At 39.6% G+C, this 23,766-nt stretch overlaps 1 protein-coding gene across 7 annotated transcripts in view; it reads left to right on the forward strand.

Moving 5' to 3' along the window:
* Window positions 1–23,766, forward strand: part of dph6 (diphthamine biosynthesis 6) — a 55,857-nt gene that overhangs the window by 17,606 nt on the left and 14,485 nt on the right. For 6 of the 7 annotated variants that reach the window (XM_067479999.1, XM_067480002.1, XM_067480000.1 and 3 more), the window contains 7 exons: window positions 5,993–6,054; window positions 6,547–6,641; window positions 6,775–6,868; window positions 8,598–8,748; window positions 9,123–9,248; window positions 10,478–10,607; window positions 10,799–10,973. In XM_067479999.1, coding sequence (XP_067336100.1) covers window positions 5,993–6,054; window positions 6,547–6,641; window positions 6,775–6,868; window positions 8,598–8,748; window positions 9,123–9,248; window positions 10,478–10,607; window positions 10,799–10,973 — 833 coding nt within the window. Of the gene's footprint in view, window positions 1–5,992; window positions 6,055–6,546; window positions 6,642–6,774; window positions 6,869–8,597; window positions 8,749–9,122; window positions 9,249–10,477; window positions 10,608–10,798; window positions 10,974–23,766 lie in introns of those variants that run through there. The other variant, XR_010911068.1, reaches the window with a different exon arrangement.

The following is a 23,766-nucleotide window of genomic DNA, read 5'->3' on the forward strand; positions in this document are numbered from 1 at the left end:
AAACGACCCTTTTGGAAAGAGATACTGATCGAGAAACCACACCTTGAAGACCTCAGTCACCCCTGTAACCAAGCTAGCTTTACTAAGCTCTCTACACACAACTTTAAATTCTCTACATTTTTTGAAGATTATAATTAGAAAGGAAAATCACCTTGGGTGCATTTGAGTGTGTATCTTGGCCTCCCACTGTAGGTGTTTGTGCAAAAAGAAAAGATCTTATCAGCCCTGACTCCTCACCTGTCCCGAGGCAGTAGTAATTAGAAAGGAGAGAATTGAATACTGGTGTAAGCGCCCAGGGCATTTTAGGCAGCACTCATATAATTGCAGCTTTGGTGGGAGCAGGTCTGAGCAGTGAGGTGTGCTGTTTAGGGGAGATTGGGTGACAGAAGGGCATACCTGGTGGCCTTTGGTGTTTGTTTGTCTCTCTCTCTCTCTCTCTGTGTGCGTGCATGTGTGTGTATGTGTGAGCAAAAAAAAAGAGATTTAAAGGGATTTACTTGTGTAGACTTCATAAGAAGAAAAAAACTTTCACAGGGCAGAGGTTATAAGTCTGCATCTGAACTGACAGCCAAAATAGCTTATGACATTTTGTAGTAGTATAAAATGGTTTCGGTGTTTTCTGAATAGTGGGAAGTTATTCAAGATTAATATTCTTTCATTAGGTACTCAGAAAGACAGGTTGAAATTAGGTGTGAATGGATAAAGAATAAGATTCTTTCTTAAGGAAGGGTATATTCCTTGATGACAAATCCCTCTTGTGAAAAGACAGCTGTCCAAATGCCGGATGATCCTCTAAGTGAATACTCTAGAAGTGCTCATTTGCGTGCTGATGGCAGCCTAAAACCACAAAAGAGACAAAGAAGATTTTAGTCTTTGAAGATACCAAATTGCATGTAGTGAAGTAAGTTCAGCTATCTGAGTCTATGTCAGGAAATTCTTCCAATTAGCAAAAATGCATTTCTCTCTAAGGGAAGAGCATGTTTTTGTTGGGAAATTGTCTCTTTGTAATGCAGTATCCCTTGAGCTAGCCATGGTAATTGGCATTTCTAAAAGCTATTATTAAATATTCATGTAATTAGTTAATTGATTGATTAGTGCAGGTGTGTATGAGGGCACAGGTTCAGTAGTTAATTGGTCCTCAGCTCCAGAGATAATTGGCATGTGTGAAATCAAGGTCTACCCGCCAGAAAACCTTTTATCACTGCATGATCTTTTACCCTTCACATGATCCTAGCCTTTGTGCTTGGAAGAAGGGAATTTATGTCACAGATTTTCTTTCACTGATCACCTCAACCACATTGGTTATATTATAATATATACATGAAGGAAAATAAAAGTTGACACTAATGACACTATAGTAAATGTACGGACTGTTTTAGCATGGAAGATAGAAGAAGTGCGTGGACAATATTTATAACTTAAAAGAATGCAACTTATTTTTTCAACTTTCTCTGTATAAAGGATTGTTCGAGCTGTTGTTGTTGCCCAGGTATATGCTGTTTGAGAAATGTTTAAAAGAAACAATGCCAGCCACAAAGTTGAAGCATGATGCTCAGGATAAAAAATGCTATTAGACACTTTATCAGCTTTCTTTGCAAAAAGACATGGTGCAGTGCCCTCAAACCTAAATTTACTTTTTTTTCTTAGTCAGTTAATATTATCTGTAGCTGACATTGGACTTTACATAACATGGTAAAGTACTAATACTCTGCTTTCACAATTAAAGAGGCTTATAGAGATAAACTAGTGATTTCTAATTTTGGAGTATTTGTTGGACTGTGATATTTGCTGTCAAAACCCCAGTATTATTCAATTTACAACAATTAAGATAAAGATAAGTAGACAATGTGGCTGAAAATCTACCCAAAAGACTAATCACTTTTAAAATTAAATGGCCGGTAATAATTTAGACTTTATTGTCTTATCTCTAGTTTCATTAAATCCAGTTTCTGCTTTCTTAGGAGTCACTTTAAATTTTTTCATATAATGTTTTAATTACTCCTTTAAGATGACACTGAATGAGAGGACAGAGAGATGGCAGGAGGATGCCACGCAACAAGGATGAGATCACATGATCTTAGCTCTTTTCACTTACTTTTTAATAAAAAATGAAAAAAATCCAAATTACTCAAAAGCTTCCTATAGGCAAAAACAAATAAGAAAAATAATTTAGTACCTTATGAATAGGGGCCTGATGCCTCAATGAGTAGAGCATCGTGTTGGGATGCAGAAGGCCGCAGGATCGAATCCTACCCCACCAGATGTGGCCCCGCGCAGCCATTCATGCCTACGAGCCATCATTAAATTATTTATTTCATCAAGCCATCATGATGGATCTCCCGTTTTACCCTAGCTCGGATAAAACTGGGAGGGTTGCGGCAGGAAGGGCATCTGGCGTAAAACTAATCCAGCCAAATCAACGTGCGGAACACGTTCCGCTCTGGTGACCGCTTAAAGGGACAAGCTGAAAGCCACTAAATGTAGTATCTTATGAGGTGAAGTTCCTAGACAACATTTTATTGTTTACCAATTCAGCTACTAATCATGACCTATTCTTGCCAGTTCCGTCAAAGTGATGTTTTTTAACAGTTATTGTCGGGGGTCAAGGTCCAGTTGACGCAGCCCTATTATATGCAACATTTGTCTTTTTTGAAACACTTTCCACAGTTGGAGCTTTGTGTGAATTTTCCAAAAGCCAAATGTATTTATTAATTTCCACAGGTTAGTGGAGTGTAAGTACCCTCAATTTCCCTCTATGATTTGTTAGGCTAAAAAAAATTTCATCGTGATGTGATTGCTACACAATTTATGCTGAATGGTATTTTGTTCACAGTGAGTTTCTGATAAGAACCTGACAAATTTTATATATAACCTTAATCTTATCATCCTTTCTAATGTTCTGCTTCCTTCCCCTTTATTTCGTCTTTTCCATTCTTTATTTCTTTCTTCTTTTTTTTTTTTTGGGACGATTAGGTGATAGTGAACAGCTATTGTTTTGGTGGAGGACTTAGATAGCCTTGTTTAAAGGCTGAAGCAGCTCATCTACTAAGGAGGAGATGCTTATTTCCTCCATTTAAAGGCTAAAATGTTACACATCATGAATCCAATTTTCTCTGTCTTTTCTCTCTGAAGGAAGGGATTAAAGCTGAGATGTCAGCTGGCATGCCAAATCTTAAGACAACCTCCGGATGTCTGCGATATAGCACTCAACTCAGCTGAGACAGTATCTAGAATCTCCTGGCTTTTAATTTAGCATTAGGCTCAGTAAGCAAAATCACAACCATTTTCAATTAAATAGGTAACTCACTGCTTTGGGTTTTACATGAAACAATCTCATGAAGGTAGGAAAAGGCCATTCGTGATCGTAAAAAAGAATTGGTTTTACAAAAAGTGCTGTCCTGACATAATTGGCATTGGTTTATATAAAATTACAAGGGAAAACCGCAGAAGAAGAAAAAATGTTTTTTGGAGAGCTTTACTTTTGAACAGAGATTAATTTTAATACACATTCAAACAGTTGTCCAGACCTCCCCGCTATAGCAAGCTTTCTACTAAATGGTTAAATTTTGTGTGTATTGTGTCTTTGGTGAAAGCCTATCCTAAAATATATTTTAAATATATATTTAGCCATGTTTTCACCAATTTTCATACCTCAGTATAAAAACCACCTTGTTTGCCTAAATGGCTCTTGCTTTCTTGGTAAACTTTTTATTCCTCAATAATTTCAACCCTCTAAATGTCGACAAGGTTTTTAAAAAAATACTCTCTCTCATTACTGAACTCTGGTTTTAAAGTTCACTGAATTTAATTGGACTTTTATAGGATAATACGAGGTAAAAAGCCCTTTTAAAGGAGAGCCATTCCTCTCAGTCTCTCTAAGGGAAGCTCCTCTCTCTCCCCAAAGTGCGGTCTTACTGTCTCTGGCGGCAGACTAATGGCAGCTTCTTGTGGGCTTATTTGGGTTTAATGTGGCATAATGAGGTTAGGTAATTGGGTTTAGGTCAAGTTGTAAAACAGGTTCAGAGAAGACAGAGATGTGAAGATCATGTAAATGAGTGGTTTTAGATCGCTGAAGGCTCACACCAGTAGCTACGCAAAGACTTCTCAAAGCATGTATTGTACAAGAGCAAGCTTAGTCCACCATCCTCATTTCCAAATGGTTTTGGTAACCTTAAGTCAGTCAGGAACATCAATTGTGAAAACACTCATACAAGTGCTAAGTGGTCTTGAGAGAAATGCCTCCACATTAATGCCAGCTATGCCATCATTTTATCACTCAGGCCTATCTTCCTCGATTTCCGTCATCCTCTTTCCTCCTTGTAAATATCAAATCGTGTATCATATATTATTTAACAGCAGTGGAGTTAATGAACATATTAAAAAACGCAGCATTCCCTCAGCAATTTGAAGCCAATTATTAAAATTTGTTAAAAGGCATGACTAATTAAAGAGGATATTTAAATGGGATTGAATTTTAATGCTTTTTTCCTTCCTCCTTATTACCTTTGTGCCAGGGTTAAGATGAGAGGATGTTGAGATTAGATATTCTCACACTAATTAAGACCAAAGATCCCCTGGGAAGAGAATAAGGGCCTGCTCATTGCCTCCCACCACACTCCCCCTACCCTCCTCCTACTATCCAGCCACCCTTTCTGTTCGGTGACTCTCCAGCTCTCCCCGGTTGTGCTGGACCACCGGGACCCGGAGGAGAGGCACAGCTGGGACTAAGATGAACCCTCGTGATGGGATGCAGCGTCTTTCCTTCAAGTCTCCTCTCTCTCTCTTCACGCTCGTCTCCCATCCATTGCTCCCCATGGGGCCAATGGATGACACATTAACCTTTGAGGTTGTCAGGCCATGAGAGAAGAGAGTTTCTCACATTACGATTAACTTTTTTCTTTTAATTAAACACATGAACATACAGATAAAAAGGAATATGCCGTACCTTGAAATAGAGGAGATGTATTACATTTTCAGAGAAATTATTACGGACAGTTCAGCTTTTTTTTTTTTTTTTGTAGCGCTGTGGCAGCAATGTCTCAACTGCACATCACTCACTATAGGTTACCAGTAACTTGTTAATAATTCTGTCAATCAATTAATTGGCTCACAGGAGTAAGAATTGGAAAATGTTGAGGAATAAGACAATCTATTGCTAGTTTCTATCATGATGTTCAGTGTGGGTAATTTTAACCTCATATTTGTAGATAACAATCTGGATTTTTGCAATCAGTGGCACCAGGAGCATATAAATACCGGGTTTGGAATTTCCTAAAGCTCTGCATTTTACATGGCTGTCCTGTTACATCAGGGTTCTGTTTTTCTTTAGAATATGTAAGATGGTACAGGAGGAACATGTCAGCTCCCCCTTTTTTGTGAAAGGAGTTGTTTACAGGGTGAGGTGGAGCATAGTGCCATCAGCAACAAGCATTTGGTTAGTTTGGCTTGATTTTTTCGTTTGGGGAGTGAGGGCTAGTGAGCTTGTAATTTAGGAGTGTGGCACCATCTACACCACCCTTCTCTTACCCTCCTTCTTTTCTCTCCCATGCCTCTGAGTCACTTCCATGCACCATTTCAGGGAAAGGGGAGGGAAAAGGCAAATAAACAAGATCTCTTTCCAAAGTTTATGTTCTCAAAGGGAACTAGACGAGGGTGGCGGGGTGATGGGCAAAGGATTTTGTGGGGGGGGGTCTGCGGCCAGCAATTGAAAACTGTTGCCCTTACCGAGAGAGATCTGTGTACACTACTTGCAAAGTCAAACAAATAGATCCAGGGTGCAGGTTTACGTGTGTGTTTGTGTGACTGCCCGTAAACCTCCCTGCCTGTCATCTTTAATCACTGTTCTCTGTTCCTGATCAGACTCTCTCCTTCTCTCTTTCCATACGTGTGTGTGTGTGTGTGTGTGTGTGTGTGTGTTATGGTGTTTGTGTGTGCTCCTGTCTTTTTGTGTCGTTGTGTGTATGTTCATGCGTGTTTCCAACGTGGGTGCCAGGTCTGGATCCAGAGAAGCACTTAGGAAAACCTCTGGCTGACATGGAGCCCTATCTGAAACAGGTCACAGACTAGTAGATACTCTCCTTCCTTGTTAAACTTGTTAGACTGCAGTGCTTCCATGTGTTACTCTGTGTATTTTATGCTCAGTCAGGGCACCTGATTTTCATGTTCAAAGTTGTCCAAAGTTTGAAACATCTTGAAGTACTTAATTTAAATTCAAAGCTTAATGCTACAGAAAAATATATTTCCCTTTAGCTTATTTTCAGAGTGATTGTATTCCTAATGTTCTTTCAGTGATTGATTGTAAGATTGTATATTTTAGTCATACCAATCATATTCATATACAGTTACAGGTTTTGCCATAGCACTGCTATTGGTTTTTGTATTTTTCTTTAAAAACATTCAAGTTTAAATAAAACACAGAGACACGCATGGGGTAATGTAAGACTTGCATAATTGAAACTTCAAGTAAAATTGAGTAAACGGAGAACTGAAAAATGACAAATAAAATTGCACGTTTAAACAAAAAGGTGTTTTGTTTTCACTGATTAGCTGTCCCAGAAGTATGGAGTCCATATTTGTGGAGAAGGAGGTGAATATGAAACCCTCACCCTTGATTGCCCCCTCTTCAAAAAGAAGATTGTTATGTGAGTAAAGCATTAAAAAGTCAAGACTTTTAAGACAGTAAAACTGTTTTCAGCAAGTGACTGCAGTAAAAACTTGAAATTGATGAATTTCTTTTTGCCAACAATATATGGAATTTTTTGTGTGTTTGTACAGTGATGCAGCAGAGGTAGTGATCCATTCGGCAGATGCCTTTGCTCCAGTTGGCTATCTGCGCTTCACAGAGATGCACACAGAGAACAAAGACCGTGTGAGTCAAATCTTTGAAAGAATCCTCAAGTTTAACTTGTTTCGCAAATAAGATCAATGCTGTTCAATTCTAAATCAATACTTTTACCACAAAAGTTTGAGCTGCTTTGGGGTTGATTACTTTAAAAGTCTGAGGGCAAAACAAACACAAGAACAAACCCCTTTGGTGTCCGATAACTTTGTCGAGGAGAGGAGAAACACAGTACTGTAGGGCAGGGTTCAGATCAGCCTCCAGAGGGTCTCTCTCTCTCTCGTTTGCACTCTCTTGCTCTGGGTCTCTGCCTTCATCCCTCGCACTCTCTCCTCTAGCCCCACATGGCCTACTTTGACGTCTGCAATATTCACTGCAGCCTGAAACTAGGCCCAGCTTAATAAACATGTCTGCTCACATTAAGGCGCTTTGCATTCAGGTAGCTGGCTAAGCGGACACAGGCGGGGGCTGCGGGAAGGCAGTATGAATTGGCTTTCAGTATATTAGTGAAGCCCCATTCAGCTCCTTCTAACTTGAAGGGTGACACTTCAAAACACTTTACTTTCCTCGCATAAACTGACAACTTTAGGATTTGTTAAATCAATTCCAGAAATGGAGATATTGACATTGTTTCTGTGTACTGTTAATGATTCTAGTTCAAAATGTCTGATTTAATAAGATGCTTATTAGCCAATGAGTGTTCCTGGCGACAGAAACACAATATTGTGTACATTGGTGCCTGTTTGTGTGCAAGACAGTGTGTGTTCCCGTTTGTTGCTTTCTGTGCATGTTTCTGCATGTTTGGTGGGGGCTGGGACTGTTGGACAGAAAACATACCCCCATCCCACAACGTCCATGACCCTGCAGCCTCACTCCCTACAGCTATGTTTTTTCTCTCCCCACGCCACTACTCCCACCCCCATCACAGAAACACACACACACAAACACACACTCCCACAGCCCCTGTAGCCCCCCCAGATTGCTGCGGGAAGAGCAGGGAGATCTAGGGTCTATGAGGGGAGGGGAGGGAGGCTGCAACCATGGGAGAACCTGCCCTTGTTCAGCCTTCTGAAGCTCTTCTCATCAGGGTGACATATCTGCGTTGACACCAACACTAGAGAAAACCGCACCGGGCTCAGGGGGTGGGGATGGACCACCATCATTTGCCCTCCGTTAATGCTAGTCAAGCTATTTTTCATGCTGGCCAGGAGAGAGGGGCTGAAGTATAATTAATTTGATTATCATATGGCTTAATACAGTTGACAGCAGATGAGGGGGGTGAATGAGTGTTGGGCAGGGTGAGGGGGGCATCGAGGAAATATGTATTTAAATATGTGACGCCCCAGGAGGATTTGGCAGGTAATATGTATGCTTTAGAGAATGGTAATGACTTGCTATTTAAAGAAGTAGCAAAGTATCGGGAACAGAAGACAAAAAAAACTGGTGACATCCAAAACATGTCTCACCCATCCAGTCATGAGTTTTGACTGACAGCCAGTATGATTGAATCTACAGTATCAGAAAAACCCACTTGCTATTCGCCTGAGCCACGAATATGTTAGCATGTTGTTTCATATTCATTCACCTTGAAGTTATGTGTGTCTGGGCCCTTGTCATGAAAGACTGAAACACACTGCCGGCTTGGTGGGGTGTTTGAAAAAATTGGCTAATTATACAGCGTTTTGTCTGTCTTTGCAAAAGGCTCAGCTCTCTTTGGTGGGCGTTGGCCTGATGTATTCCCTGTTGTGTTTTATTGCAGGATGTGGTGGTGAGAACTTTGCCCCATGGTAGTTGTCCTTGCCAGAACGCCATTGACAAGATGACGGAGGAGGTGGAATATGCTGATCAAGCTGAAGACAACCAGCAAGAATTTACATCAAATTGTGACCTTAGTTGTCAGCAAGGCCATGGTGAGATTCATTTATTGTGAGACATGCACGTACTGACATGCATGCGTGAGTGTGCATTCATGTCTGTGTGTGTGTGTGTGTGTGTGTCAGATGATAACTGTGTTTGGTAACTACTTCCGAAATCTATGTCATGTGGCCAGCATCACGATGTGGGTATGTTTGGGTGACTGTTTGCTGAGAGCTGTCATTTGAGGAGTGTATTTCTGACAGTCTCTGAATTTGTTTCCTCTGACATTCACCTAAGCATTCCCTCTCATACAGCATATGGTTATGAATGAGTGTTTGTATGCACACACATGACTCCGCAAAGTGTTTGTGCAATTCTAAACCTGGTAATTCTCTTCCTCATCATGTTATTGCTTCTTTTCTTGCAGATCTCCCTCCATCCTGCTCTCCTCGCAGCTCTAAAGGCTATCAGTGGATCTCGGGCATCAGCGGCCTTCAGAGCCAAGATGCCAGCATCCAAGGCCAGACATCAGCAGCTTTTATACAACTGCAAAGTAAGGGACAGTGAGAGAGAAAGTTCAGGAAAGTGATCACTTAGGAAGAAAATGGTTTACCAAAAATGTGCACTTGTTTTAAAATATTTCTACACAAGAAACCCACAAGTGTGTGTGGGAAAATGATTTTTTGCCTTTCTGAAATTGCAGAAGCAAACAGCGAAGCACAAAATGAAGCACACTAGTAAACCTTTAGAAAGTTATGTTTTTATCTTTCAAATAAAAATGACATCTCAGACACATTACACAGAGACAATACAGAATGCCTTTTGTCCAGGTGTGATTTGAAGAAACTCAGAAAAGCAATTACTTCAAGGCTTACACTTTTTACTCCTTTAAAAAAAAAGAAAGAAAGAAATGGGCAGAATCATATGGGAAAACCTTCTTTGTCCCTTGGGTGTGTTTCTGTCTCTTTGCTCTACGCTAAACACACATGAGGTGTGGTAGAGCTTGTGAAGCTGTTCCTTATTCAAAAATGTAAAGCCCTCTGTCTCATCACAAGGAAGGGGTATCAAGCTGGCCATCTAACAAGGACAAGCATTTTATATGAACCCAATACAGGCCTCTTTTAAACGCACATACACTACAGTCATGTTGGGTGGGTTATTGTTTTTGCCCTGCAGAAGTTTAAAAGTGCATGGTTTTACAGTGTATCTCAGTCTCTCAGTGTATCTTTTTTGATGGAGAAAGAGGAGCAAAAGATGAAAAGCATATTTAATGTTTATCGTGGTGCTCGGCTGAACAGCCTTCACAGTGCAGAGACAATATTAAACAAGTTAATATTTAATGAACAGCCTCTTTGTATGAGGGCGAAGTAGTCTGAGATGCCTGTGTTGGCAAAGGAAAAACAAACTTGAAGCTTCAGATGATTGTAGGAAAAGCGGCTTCGCTTTGAGCCATTGTGCTTTCGTTTGCATCCAAAGCCTATGTGCATATGCATTGTATTAGACTTCACTTTATAGAAAGGCACAAACAACCAACCTGTTAACTGCCGTTTAACAATTGAACTCACTGACAACGTTTGTAGGGGTAGCTCAGGTGTTTTAAAGGCTACAAGCAATGATATACTGTACATGTAGTATATGTTATTTTGGTCATAAAGTTTCCTTTTTTTATGTGGTACAAAAACATCAAATATGCAAAAATGAATTTAATTAAAGTTAGGTAAAGCTATATTAGGATAAAGATATTACACTCACATTCAGTTGTAATATGTTGCTTGTGTCTAGGTGAGTTGGGTAAAAAAGGCTGGACAATGAAGGACATTATCCTGGTTCATCTGTATGTGAGGAGCATTGAAGACTTTGGTCCACTCAACACAATTTATAAGACACATTTTGGCATAAAACCTCCAGCCAGGTAAAGGTGCAAACACACACACACACACACACACACACACACACACACACACACACACACACACACACACACACACACATACACACAGACATAGTATTTACAAGCTCAAAACCTTTTTCCTCTACATAGATTTTTTTTTTCCTCAATTCATTTTACAGCATACATTTCAAATTACTACTCATTTTATATAGGGTGTGTGTGCAGGCTCCTCTCCCTGCCCATCAGATGCTGAAGATGGACTGTCTGCTCCATGCCTGGCCCGAGCCCCCGAAGAAAGACTGTTTTCACCAGAAAGAGGCCCTGCATGTCCAAAGCATGTCCCACTGGGCCCCAGCCAACATTGGACCCTACAGCCAGGCTATCAGGGTAAGACTCGTAAGGTTTCTAATAGTGAGAGGTGATGGCTACAGTGTTAACAGGTTGAATTTGGTGGCAGCCAAAAAGAAAACCACTGGCCCAAAGAACAACTCTGCTCAAGATATGTTTCCTGTGGAGCTGCAACTGGTCCCTATCCATTATCAGGCAATGGATTAATCTGTTCACCTTCAAGTGTTTGCAGTGTGTAAATATAATGATAGACACAGACGTTGCTAGAGCTCAATTAGATGTCCTCAAATTGTTTAAGAAAGAGTGAAAAAAAAGCCAATAACGGAGCAAATGTTAAATTCAAAAAGCTGTAACAGAAAAATAGGGGATTCTTATGGTGCTGTGTTATGTTTGAGTCTTACAAAGCGACTCAAGTGTCTCAGATTGCGTGCAGTACTTTGAGTGCATCTCTGTTGTCTCTGTTTATGTGTAGATGCATGCATGCAGATGCATGTGATTGTTATTTTGTGTGATAGTTTGTTCTCATTACTACTTTTGTGTATGTGTGTAAATATGTGTCTCCATTATAGTGGGCAGCATGTACCCATTTTTGCACTTGTTTGTAAAGCTACAAATCGAACTTCTTTCATATTGTTTCAAAAGCAGAAAGAATGTTCAATTCAAAGACAGAGCAGAGGAAGTGTGGGCCGTGGTTGCACGGTTGGCTTGGTGTTTTGTTTACCCAGTGTGTATTATATGGGATTACACTTGTCAAGGTACTGTCAACAAGGATAGTGTCCATCTCCTCCACACTGTCCTTGATCCTGCAACTAAATCCGTCTATGAGTGAGAACATGTGTGGATTAGCCAATCGTTTAAAGCTTGACGGCATATCTTACCAGTGTGTCTCTGAAGCCTAGAGGATCTTGCGTAGTTTGGATTCCCGAGATCTAACCTACGAAGCCAGGTTTGCTTTTAACATGCCAGCAGTTTTGATTTCCTCAGTAGAGTCTCATCGAGACATGAAATTGAAGTCAGCTGTGGACATGTGCTGTTGTCTCTGGAACACATTCTAATCTCTCATTCTTATAATAATCATTCATATCCAAAGCAATCAGAGAAAACAATGAGAGGAATTTGCTTGCTTAGAACTGTGCACAGCACTTCATACAACCCCTGCGTCGTCTTTCAATGTGTCTGTGCCTTCTCCACACTACAATGACTTAATTTGATCAAAAATTTATTAACAACTCTTCAGTGCAGCTAGAGATTTTTACATATTGATACAATTACCCCCTTGCTGTGAGCAAGCATGCAGTGCCACCCCTTCTCTCACCATTGCCATGCTGACTCCATCTTAATGACAATTTTCCTTGGTGACTGTTGCTGTGTGACACCATGGCGACAGGGCTTTGGCAACACAGAGACTGAAAAGCTGCTGTCTAGGACCAAGTAACTTGGAGCTCTCTGTATTCACTGTTTTTGGATAGATATTAGTAGAAATTTGATTAAAATTTCCAACTTACTAGGTGGTTGAAATTGGGCATAAACTTGAAAATATGTGATCTTAATTATGTGTTGAGAATGTAATGTTATTTGCAGCAGATAGAATTTTGTGATGAGCTCTTTAAAGGTATAATGACTTAAAAAATGGTTTAAATCACCTTTGATTACGTAACTTGTCTAATTTTTTTACATTCTTGTAACAGAATTTAGTCATGCTAACATTTGGTGTGGACAAAGAGAGCTACAAATCGATCAATTTCCTTCTCTATTAGGACAAATGTACTTTGTATTTATTCGATTAGGGTCCAGTGGTTTGAGGCACAGCACATAGCTACTGACAGAACATGGCTCTCTGGTCCTTCAAGATTTCACCAGAGTGGAGCTTTACATTAAAAGGTGATACTGTTGGAAGTAGAGAGGAAAATTACGGATTGGCATGTAAAGGACGTTGGAACTTCAATCTCCATCCCTCTGCTTGGCTTGTCATGTGTTTCAGCCTCAGCTCTCTTGAATGGCAAGCTGACTGACTGTCAGCTTGGTTTATAAATTCACATCTGACTTTGTTTAAAGATCTGGTTAACCTTTATAACGTCAAAGCTGTAGGCCTTTTAGTGTTATGTGTGTTAATGTTTGATATGGCTTTAGTTTAGATAAAAGCCACAAGCTATAGAGCCAACAGTCATATATTTAAAGCTTTGTTTTTGGGTTGTTCCGTTCTGATTGACCCAATTAGATGCTGCATTCGACATAATATTTATTACTTGTGTTATAGTGTATTATTTGTGATAGTATCAAAATTCTTGCCACTAATTAATTTGTTGTCTCATGTATCAGAGATCTAATGCAAATTTAGCTGTCATTTGTTTTAGACACAATTTGCATAATCTAATTAACTTATAAGAAATGTCATTCTGTTATTACACCAGTCAATTTATTATAAACAAAAGATGCTGTCAGACATGCATTTTTTTTGTTTCTAAATATCAAACAAATCCTGTCATTATAACAAAAGGCAACTAATGGGGGGCTTTTAAAAGAAATAAAAGTTATCACTGCTTTTCTTTCAGCTGTTTCCTAGAAACAGCTTTTAAACAATTCGGTTGCATCAGCATAATAGCAATGGAAAGATAGTGGCCCTATTTCTTTAGCCAGCAATGTTCCACCTTTTACACAGAAATCCATTTGTACTAATAACGGACGATTACACTTATGAGTGGCCAGATGGAAAAATTAGCCTTAACTAAAGTTAGAGTTACCAACTGAAGTCTGAAGCTGCAGGATTTTTTCCCCCACATTTATATTAATGGTGCCTTTTCTGTCACATTCCCTTTGGAGCAACATTTGCAGAAGCAAATACAATAGGCAAACCAAACCTGAATAGAATGATTATCAGATGAATGGTTGTTAAACATCTCCTCTTTCCTGTTAAGGTAAGTGGCTCACCCCTGGGATATTTGCTTGGAAATTATACTTACTGATCAGATTCCGCGTGATGTGTTCAGGGAGCTGACTGCGCTAGCCTTAGGTTGTTGGTGAACACTAACCCTTTGCCTGATTCCCCTAATTGTGAGTGACAGTCAATATTATTGGAGGACTGTCCTACACAATCCCCCGATAGGATTTGCATTGAATTTAGAAAATTGTCAAAGTGAACTGTGAGGCATTAGGAGTGAAGTGGATCAGACGACATTAATGTCAAATGGTGGGCGGGAAAATTTCAATTATTTCCTTACAGGAGTTTAAATGTCTAAAAACAATGAGCACTTTCTGACCCTCTTGATGAATAGTTCAGAGGTCAGGTAGGTTTATGGTGAGGCTTGACCCCCCCACGTAGAGTTAAAGAGGGCTTTACTTTGCTCGTTTGATACCCTTTTTGATTTTGGTTTATTTCAGCCTACAAGAAATATGACATGATAGGTTGCTTTACGTTGAACTCAAGGAAACGGACAGGGCTGACTTGTGTTAAAAATCGCCAAACTAAATTAAGTCACAGATGGTGTCACCACGTCTGCGTCTTGGACCACTAGCTGGAAAGAACACCCCATGAAATATACATATCTTATGGTGTCGTTCCTGATCTCTATTTTAAAGTAACAGACTTACATTACTGTATTATTTATTAGAAATGTATTGGGAGAACAAATAGTGCATGATGTGTTCGTGAAGATAGCAGACCCATAAGTATGATTCTTTATGGTGAATAATCAGTGGCTTGACAGCTAAATATGAGCTGTGAGTGAGCAAGCAAAAGTTTTTGTGATGAATAGCAGAAATTAAGCTAAGTGCTTTCGTTTTATGGTTTGTTGTTCTCACCCAGAATGTTTCACTACTGTAAAAGAGCCAACATACACAATTCAGCAGCCCCGCCACCACCACATCAAACATCCCCCACCTTCCCAGCCTTCCTACATCTAGAGAATACATCTACCTCAATTACCACAGAAGAGTAATTAGCCAAAAAACAGTGTGTGTGCGTGCATCTGTGTTCAGGGTGGTATTCATGCAGCACGAACAGATTAATTAGGACATTTAACTTCATTTCTAATACAACAAAATTAATCCCATAAAATATGAGAGATCTCGGAGGAGGTGCCTGTCAGCATCTGACGCCTCTCCCCCGTTTGCCATAATCTATTAAAACCTTGCTTTTATCTCACCTCTCCTCTGTCATACTTTATGGATTTTTTCATAAACACAGCCCATATTTCATAAATGTCTCAATTTTCTAGTCTATTAACATTACTTCAAAAGCGCTTGATAAAAGAGGAGGGCATGCGTGAAATAATGCACCAATAATACGAAATGCTGGAGGCTAGAACAGTAGGGGCGGCTCTCTAGCGTGCACACTCTGACAATGCAAGGGATGTTATCAACTTTAATAAAAGAACAAATGATCACTTCCAACCAAGGAGGAGGGGAGATGAGGCAGGGAGGAAGGGATGGGGCCAGGAGAGGAACAATTGTCGAGTAATTGAGTCGATGAAATATGAGGTCTTGAAGGCTCAGCGGTTTGAGCAGTTGCGAGATTGAAGGCTACTCAAAACTATGGTGTTCTTCATCACTTGTAGTTACTTGTTGCAGTAAAGGCTGTTAACACATTTGTTTTTTCTTTTCATTTCACTGGAGGCGCAAGTAGAATAGGCTGGCAGTTTTCTTTCCTGAATGCCTGAATTGTGTGCAATGAGTCGAACCTTTTGTCTAGAGAGAGTCAGAAAGGTTTTGACTGACAGTCAAGCTTCACCGCAGTCTTTCCCCAGCAAGCATTGATTCATTTCCTGTCTCTATAGGCTTTACTCATTCTACCCAAACACTAGGTCAACTGTCTTCACTTGAACCGGACAGACACGAAACACACTGATCAAACCCAGTAAGACCTTTCCACAATGGCAAGTTGGCTGTATGCCCCGAGGCCAGGTCTCACAAAGACACACACCAACACACACATACACCTGTGTTCTCTTTGTGATAGGTCCAGGCTGTATGACATGGTAAACTGGTTCGGTCATTAAATTGAGTCACATGTGACTCATTGTAACGTGCTCGTGACTGACAGGACAGGTATACAGCATTCAAACTACATTCAGTGACAAGTACATAGATACATAAAGATGCAAACAAAGTAAGGCACATACACGTAATCTTTTACCATCAGCACATTCATAACTAACATTTTAATACTGATTTACAAATGCTTGTTACTATGCTTGTATACTCACAAAACGTATGCATGCTCTTCAAGACAGTGTTGCATTCAAAAACATTGGACACCCGCACCCCCTCTGATGCAGCTCCACATCCCAAGACACATATCAGCATTGACACATGGTCATAGCTCTGTCCTCAGACAGTGCTGGAGCTATTGCAAGGGGGTTGGGCTCTTTTGCCTCTAAATGTGTACACATATATGTGAGAGGTCAAATCACCACCTTTTTTAATCTGATGAGGGGGCAGTTTTATGGGAAGTGGTAGACAGCAGCAAGGGTAATTATGTTCCCTGAAACCCAGTCCCACGCACCCCACTTCCCCCCTTTCTCTCCTGCTGTGACCACAGAGAGGCTGACCTGCAATGGCAGTATTCATTTTCAGGAGTCCGTGCATTTTATTACCACATTATCTTGCACTGCTGCGGAACCACGTGGGCACAGGCTGGTATCAGCTTGTACCAGGCGAGGACAAGGGAAGGACTGGATCTGTCAGAGTGCATCGGCTCTCAGGCGGTTGCGTACGCCGGCACTGTGCCTCTGCCCCAGCCCCTGCCACACTCCCACTCATTAATGGGCCTGGCCCTGACAACTGATCCTAATTGCCTTTGAACAGTTCTTCATGTATTATTGGTGCCTGACTGCTTTGGCTCATGTCAACAAGCCATGGGAAGCAGGGACAGTATAGCCAGAGCCGTCGTGCCTCTTCCTTATTCACATACATGCACAAAGATGTGCATACAGACATCATTAATAATGTGGAGATGCTATGCTATGCTATGCATACATTTCTACATGGGTTCATATATAGATAACGTACATAGTAGGTATTTCTGTTTAAAAAGCCTGGTATATTTATTTTTATCACTACATGTACAGTATAGAATTAGGAATATGGAACGTAGATGAATGTAGTTGAACATAATTTTATTTTAAATGGTAGACACTGCCACTCTGTGTGTGTGTGTGTGTGTGTGTAAGTGTGTGCATGCACATGCGCTTATTTTCCTCTCACTTTGTCAGTGCTGATGAGCAGTGGAGGGGTGAATGGTTCAGCGACATCAAGAAGGCATCTGAAAAGCGTCATGTAAAGATCCCACCACAGCAGATATCTGCCAAGACACTCGTGCTATTACAATTGCAATCACAAACACTCAGTCAAAACACATCAATTATTTGTAGTCCCATGTGTGAATTATTACCCCATATCCAACTATTTACTTCCCATTTCACCCTTCTATTTGAATACAGAAAAAGGAGAGGTGGAGTGCCTTGGTTTTTTATTTGTGGAATGAAATAACTGAATACCAAATGCATAGATAAAAAGCATAGTGGCGTGTCCTGTCCACTCCCATCACTGTCTTCGAAAGGAGAGACATATGACCATCCCATTACTATGGTAACTAGCCACTATATTCAGAGCTGCCCGGGTGGGTTTCTTCCCCTGCAGTGACGAGAGGGCATAGCTGACAGGGCGTACGCACACTCATACACACTCATTACACATGCAGGCATACTCAAAAACACACCAACAGGGTCTGGAAGATGCTCCTCATGAAACATGCACGTGTGTTGCAAATACAAACAGAGCAATACATGGTCCAGCATCTACACATGCCAGTATGGTGACATACAGCAACAAATAGGGAGCAGCATTAGGAAGTGTAACCCCGTACTTTGGCAATGAAAGTCATTCAGCCAAAACAAACATGCAAAACACGCAAACATTTAAGGAATCTAAGAAGAATATTTAATTAACTGTAAGCAAATAAGTGCAGTAGCTAAACTGGACGAATATGTTGTCATGTTTATTTTTTCAAGTTAGCCAAATAGAGTTGAATAAAATTGTCACATATTATTTGGATGTTTTGTTAGGAAAAAATGTACTGTACATGGTAACAAAGAGAAGACATAATTGATATGCTAACAACACAAGGTTTTTATAACACTGATAGTCACCAACTCAGACTGTGAGGGCGTAATGACGTGTTGCTGCAGCAAATTCACCTACTGACTGTTTTGTTCATCACTGTGTTTGTGTACTGTAATATTAATGTACTGTAGCTCCATTTTATAACCATTATGCTATGTGATTCTAGAAGTTGTGCACATTATATGTGGCAATCAGCTTCTATGGTTAGAAATTATTACATCCGCATGCAACAGTGTGCTGCATTGCTACTTTGTCATTTATTAAGGAGATTTTTCTCCTAGTCGGACTAGAGATGACACAGAAAGGAGTTAGCATTTACAATCCATGTAATTTTGGCCGCTTGCTTTATCATAAATTTACCATGAAGCAATTGTAATAAGTTCTAACTTTTAGCCTGGATCATTCATTTTTTAAATGCCACTGTCCTCAAAGTCTACTTTACTGAGGTAAAAACACACCAGATGAATAAAATACAGCCTTCTGTTTTTTTTTTCCTCTGTGGACATAACATGCATGTTGACTTTTAATACATATTTATTATTGATATTATACATTTATTATGGAAGGAGATGACAGGCCCTGTGAGTCTAGGTAATGTAATGAAGTTGAGATGTTCAGGGTAAGAGTTCATTCAATGTAATATAGAGTACACAATATTTTCCACATGTCAAAATGTATTGGGTGGAATGTGATGCACTGACAAAAATTTTAATATTTGCTTTATTTTTCACTAGGGATTCAGTACATCTTCAGCATATTGTGTTTTATCCGTTTACTATAGTGGGAATAGTTACCTCCAGTGCATATTTTCAGGAACATAGGAATTATTCATTATTTATACTAAGTAGATAAAAACAAGTATTTCTTAGATGGATAATCTTTTTTTCCGATTTGTTTTTATTAATCTTTTAATTGCCATGTTTCAGTTGCATGGAAAATTTCAGTATTTACTGATAAAAATAAATATAGAACATTTAAGAGGATGTTGCAATGAAAACCCCAGTTTGTATTGCATTTTTATATAATTATTCATACATGCTGAATTTCATTGGTAGAATTTGGGGCTTATTTATTCAAGCATTTTGACTTTACCAAAAAAAGGAAAAATTAAATCCAAGGAGACTTCGAAGGTGTCTAGCTGTCTGCGGACAGTGTACTTTATGTACTGCATTGGTTATACTCTAGCTGTGTTTAATGTGGTCATACTGCCATCTGTTGAGATGAGAGGAAACTGCATGTCTTTTTAGTCTTCTCTGAATTTTCTGCTGTATTGTCTGTTTGTCTGTTATGCATCTTTTATTTTGTGAATGCTAAGCTACAAGTTATGTCTGTTGATGGCTATAGGACATCAACAGGGTGGAGAATAGTGTGTGGGTGTGTGTGTGTGTGTGTGTGTGTGTGTGTGAGTGTTTAATTGGAAGGTTTGGATAAGGAGTTTTGCGTCCCTCTATGTCTGGACCAGCAACTTTATGTTGCAGGGTCACAGGCTGACTTGTTGTTGACATTCACATTGTCTTTACCAGAATAATTTTTTTACTGTGGTCCTGTCCTTTAAATCTTGCCCATGCATACTCAGTCACACACTTGCTCAACCTTACCACAATTGACAGTTACACTGTAATGGCTGTGCCACAAGATTACATGTTGACATAATTCTTTTGTACCCAGGTTAAGTTGGTGTTTTTATTACCAGCCAGACTAAGAGATGTAGCTTCAAATAAAAGAAAAATATTGAAAGACAGAAGGGATGAGATGGTCACAGCTGGGAAAGGAGAAAAATGGGGGTTGAGGGTTGCAGTTTCAGCATCATTCAATCAGACAACATGCCCCTCAGCTGAAACAGCGAGACTCTCCCAGATTCTCTCGAATTAGGGAGATTAGCAAGACAGCGCATAATGCAGGATGATGGAATTTGTCATAATTTGCATTGTCCTGGAAAGATTTGGTTTGATAGAGCGATGCATGGAGGGGCTTGTCATGTCCCACGGGCAGGTCATAGAGGAAACTTGGCAGAAATGATTTTTGCGATATGTGCATCAGTCGTAAAAGCCTCACAACCAATTTGTCAAAAAAATGTGAGGTCGGGACAGTTGAAGGCAGCAGGGCATTTTGCCTAACGCAATGAAAAACCATGCCCCTCCATCACTCTTTGACCAAAGCCCAGCTCTGGTGTGGCACAGTACTCTACAGCAACAGACAATTTTATTACATCAGCTTTAAGTATTTATGTTTTATTTGCTTGTATTTCTTCATTTTAACAATAAATAACAGTGAATTTCAACAACAGCAAAACAACTATATCACATTTTGCAAAACTTTTGTGTATATTTATTATGATGGAGTAAATATATATTTATGTGTTCATTTATGCCTGTTATCATTCAGACATGTCTTCATAAGCATCCCACAGTCAGACTCTGCTGACCTTGGTTATAGTACTGAGCGCCTCTCCTGACCAGCCTAAAGTTGACCAGAACTGACATGACAGTGTTACCCTTCTACACGGTCCAGTGTCTATGGAGTGGGCATTTCGAGGGCAGACATACAGGGACAACAGAAAATGTACATAGGTTCAGAAAAGGTGGGGGTTGGGAAAAGGCCAGTGTCTGGCTCAGACTGACCACACATTGCCTCAACAATAGGTCATTATAGTTGTGTAATTTTAAATATTTTTCTGACATTTTCAACGTACTAATCATCTTTTGAACATATGCTTATGGTTTGGTTTTTGAATAAATGTGCAGTTTTAGACTGTTCAGAAATGTCCTATACTTGCTTTTCTTTGTGCACTTCATACCGCTATTTATGTCGCAGTTTAAGTAACACTGATTTTGTGTGACAGTTGAGCATACAGGGGTTAGGCTCAAACTGGAACACAAACAGGAAGAAAAAAATTGAGACGGAGGGGAAAATGAGGAGGGAATAAAAAGGCAAATATCTCCCACCTCCTTAAATGAGAAGCCTAACATGGGAAGAGATTCTGTAGAGGGGAGAAAGGTTGTGGTTCTCCTGAAAGGTTTGTATTTGTAGAAATGAGGTGTCAGAAGAGGCAGGATTTCCTCGGGGCGCAGCACAACATGAGCCCATCTCTTATCATTTCTCACTCCCAGACGTGATCTGCTTTGAATGCACTAATGCTGAAAGAGCCCCACAGACTTGAAGCCAGTTCAAGATGAAATCACAGCACACATCCCTGACAAACTGCCATCCACCACACAAGGATTAAACAGTCGTTGCGTATCAAATCCCTGCCGAAACACAGAAATAATATATGCAGTTACATTCAACAAAACTTCAACCTCAGTTTTTTTTTTTATCTGTGCATGTTGAACTATTTTGAGCTATTTGCCTTCCTTAAAATTTTAAAGGCAAGAAGAAAAATCATCTGAGAAATAAGAGTCAAGTTGGAAATTTAGAAATGTGTCACATATATTTACAATGTTTCATAAGGGATTAAAAGTGAAATCATTTGGCCCATTTAAAGATAACAGTATGTTTTATAGTAATTTTTTCAATTTTGTTTTACTTGAAACATGCTCCAAAACATATCTTGATTTAAAGAGGTGCTGATGAAACCTCCCTAAAACACTTTGATTGTAGATTGTATTGGGCAAGCTGGGCCCAGCAGAGCAGGCAAAGGGCAAGCTGGGTGCAGCAGAACGGGTTGATTTATTGTAAGTATATTTCTATATCAAATTGAGTTTTCTATGGCACATACAGTGTGAATCCAACATGGTTGTGAATCTACACCATGTGACCACTCCTTTATAATTTTTTACTATTTACCATTGAATACCACTCTTACTTATACCAAAAGTTTTAGCTGCGATGAAAATACACTCATTTACCCTTATTTCATGGTGAGGCTCTAAACTATTCGGAAAAATTATATAGAACCGTCTCCATGATGTAGCACAAATATTAATTACATTTTGCATTTAATTAACCACCCTGGAGGTGGTACTGTCCTGCCATTACTCCTGTAGCTTGGTTACATGTGTCCTTGCATAAGGGAAAAGTTACACCACACTAATCTAACCTATTTTACACATTTGTATTATCATTTTCCTAGTTAAATTATGCATGAGGTCTCAATGGGGAGAAATGTGACCATTAGCATATCTGATAGGAGCAGTGGAGCAGTTTTCCACCTCTCTCTGTCCTTGGAACCAGGGAGAAAAGCCTGACTGTTCATCAATACCAGGTCATTTTATCCAGGCCAGACCAGTTCATCTATACCATTCCAAAGCCTCTGCTAATGACCCTTGGAGACGTCCTCAACACGATGGGGGCCCAGAGCACTTCAACACCAATGTGAAAATAGTCTAGCACTGTCTGGTCATTTCTGGGAGCTCTTTGACAAAAACTGCAATTAGAAACACCTCAGACACACCAGTCTGAAATGAGACACCGTTAAGGGTTGGCAGCAGACAGGTGCTTCCTGGGTACATTTACATATATAGTGTGTTCCTGTCTGCACATCACACACATGGAGACAGAAAATGTCTTTGAGGTTTGTGACCTTTTGACATGTCATTGGGTTTATTAGGAAAATGATGATTTTGGCCATGAAATAAAGGTTAATTAAACATGAAGCATAAACATAGCTTAGTTAATATCAAGCAAAAAGAAAATGGGCATGTTGTGATGCCCTCGGTTGCTGAACTAATTAGTACCTAGTTTGGATTAGAGACAGTTGTGCAGATTGGATTTTCATTATTATGGCTTGGTTAAAACGTAATTTTACTGTGTTGTCATTGTGACACATATAATAGCTTGCTCTGACAAGTTTCTTAAATTTCTTAGAACAAGATTATTGTTCTTGTTGTCATGTTTGAATTCATGATGTTTCATTTTTAAACATGTAAAATTAAAAAAGAACTAATTCTGTATCTGCTGACTATTATCACATCTTCCAATATAATGAAATATTTACAGAAAGTTACAGCTTTGATAATAGTTGTGGTCTCCCACCCATGGGTGCGGTATGTATGCTTTATGCCTCTGAAAAACTGACTGAAAACTGATATGATTAAAATAATTATTTGCTTTAATGATCAGTTTATGAAAAGGGAAACCCCTGAATTATCTTGAATTATGGCAGCATAGGTCAAATGCTATTAAGAAATAGTAGAAGGGAAGTAAACTAACAAGCTCATGTAGTATTGATTCACAATGTGAAGGGTGTGAAGAAGCACATCCTTCCCTTTTCTCTGTGGGCCATTTAGACCACTAAGGCTAGCATTTGAAAAATACTTACCTTGTTATAGAAAGTTTAATGTCATGTGCAATTGTTTGACCCTTATGAATATTAAAGGACCCCATCTCGGCCCTATTAAAAATGCATGTGGCATTGTGGTTGTTGATCACGTTTAGAACGCGCATGCAAATTGGACTGTCTTCCTTGTCAAGGCTTAAGATGAATAATGTAGTTGTGTTGTATATTCAGGGACACACCATTGACAGTCAATTAACAAGTTTGATTGGTGTGTGAACTCATTCTTTTGAACTGTTAATTTTATGTAAATAGTATTTGGTCTCTCTTCTCCACTGTCTCGCCCCAATTCAAGTTCCCTACAGAAAGATGTGCCCCCACCACCACAAACCCCCAAATCCCCAATTCCACCTCCCACTAAGAGTAACCAGAGCGGGATCCTTAATAATTGATCATCACACACCTGCTTGGTAGAAGCTATGGGAGTCTGCCTTTAAC

Source organism: Channa argus, chromosome 16 (assembly GCF_033026475.1).
Source record: "Channa argus isolate prfri chromosome 16, Channa argus male v1.0, whole genome shotgun sequence".
In the NCBI taxonomy this organism is placed as follows: domain Eukaryota; kingdom Metazoa; phylum Chordata; class Actinopteri; order Anabantiformes; family Channidae; genus Channa; species Channa argus.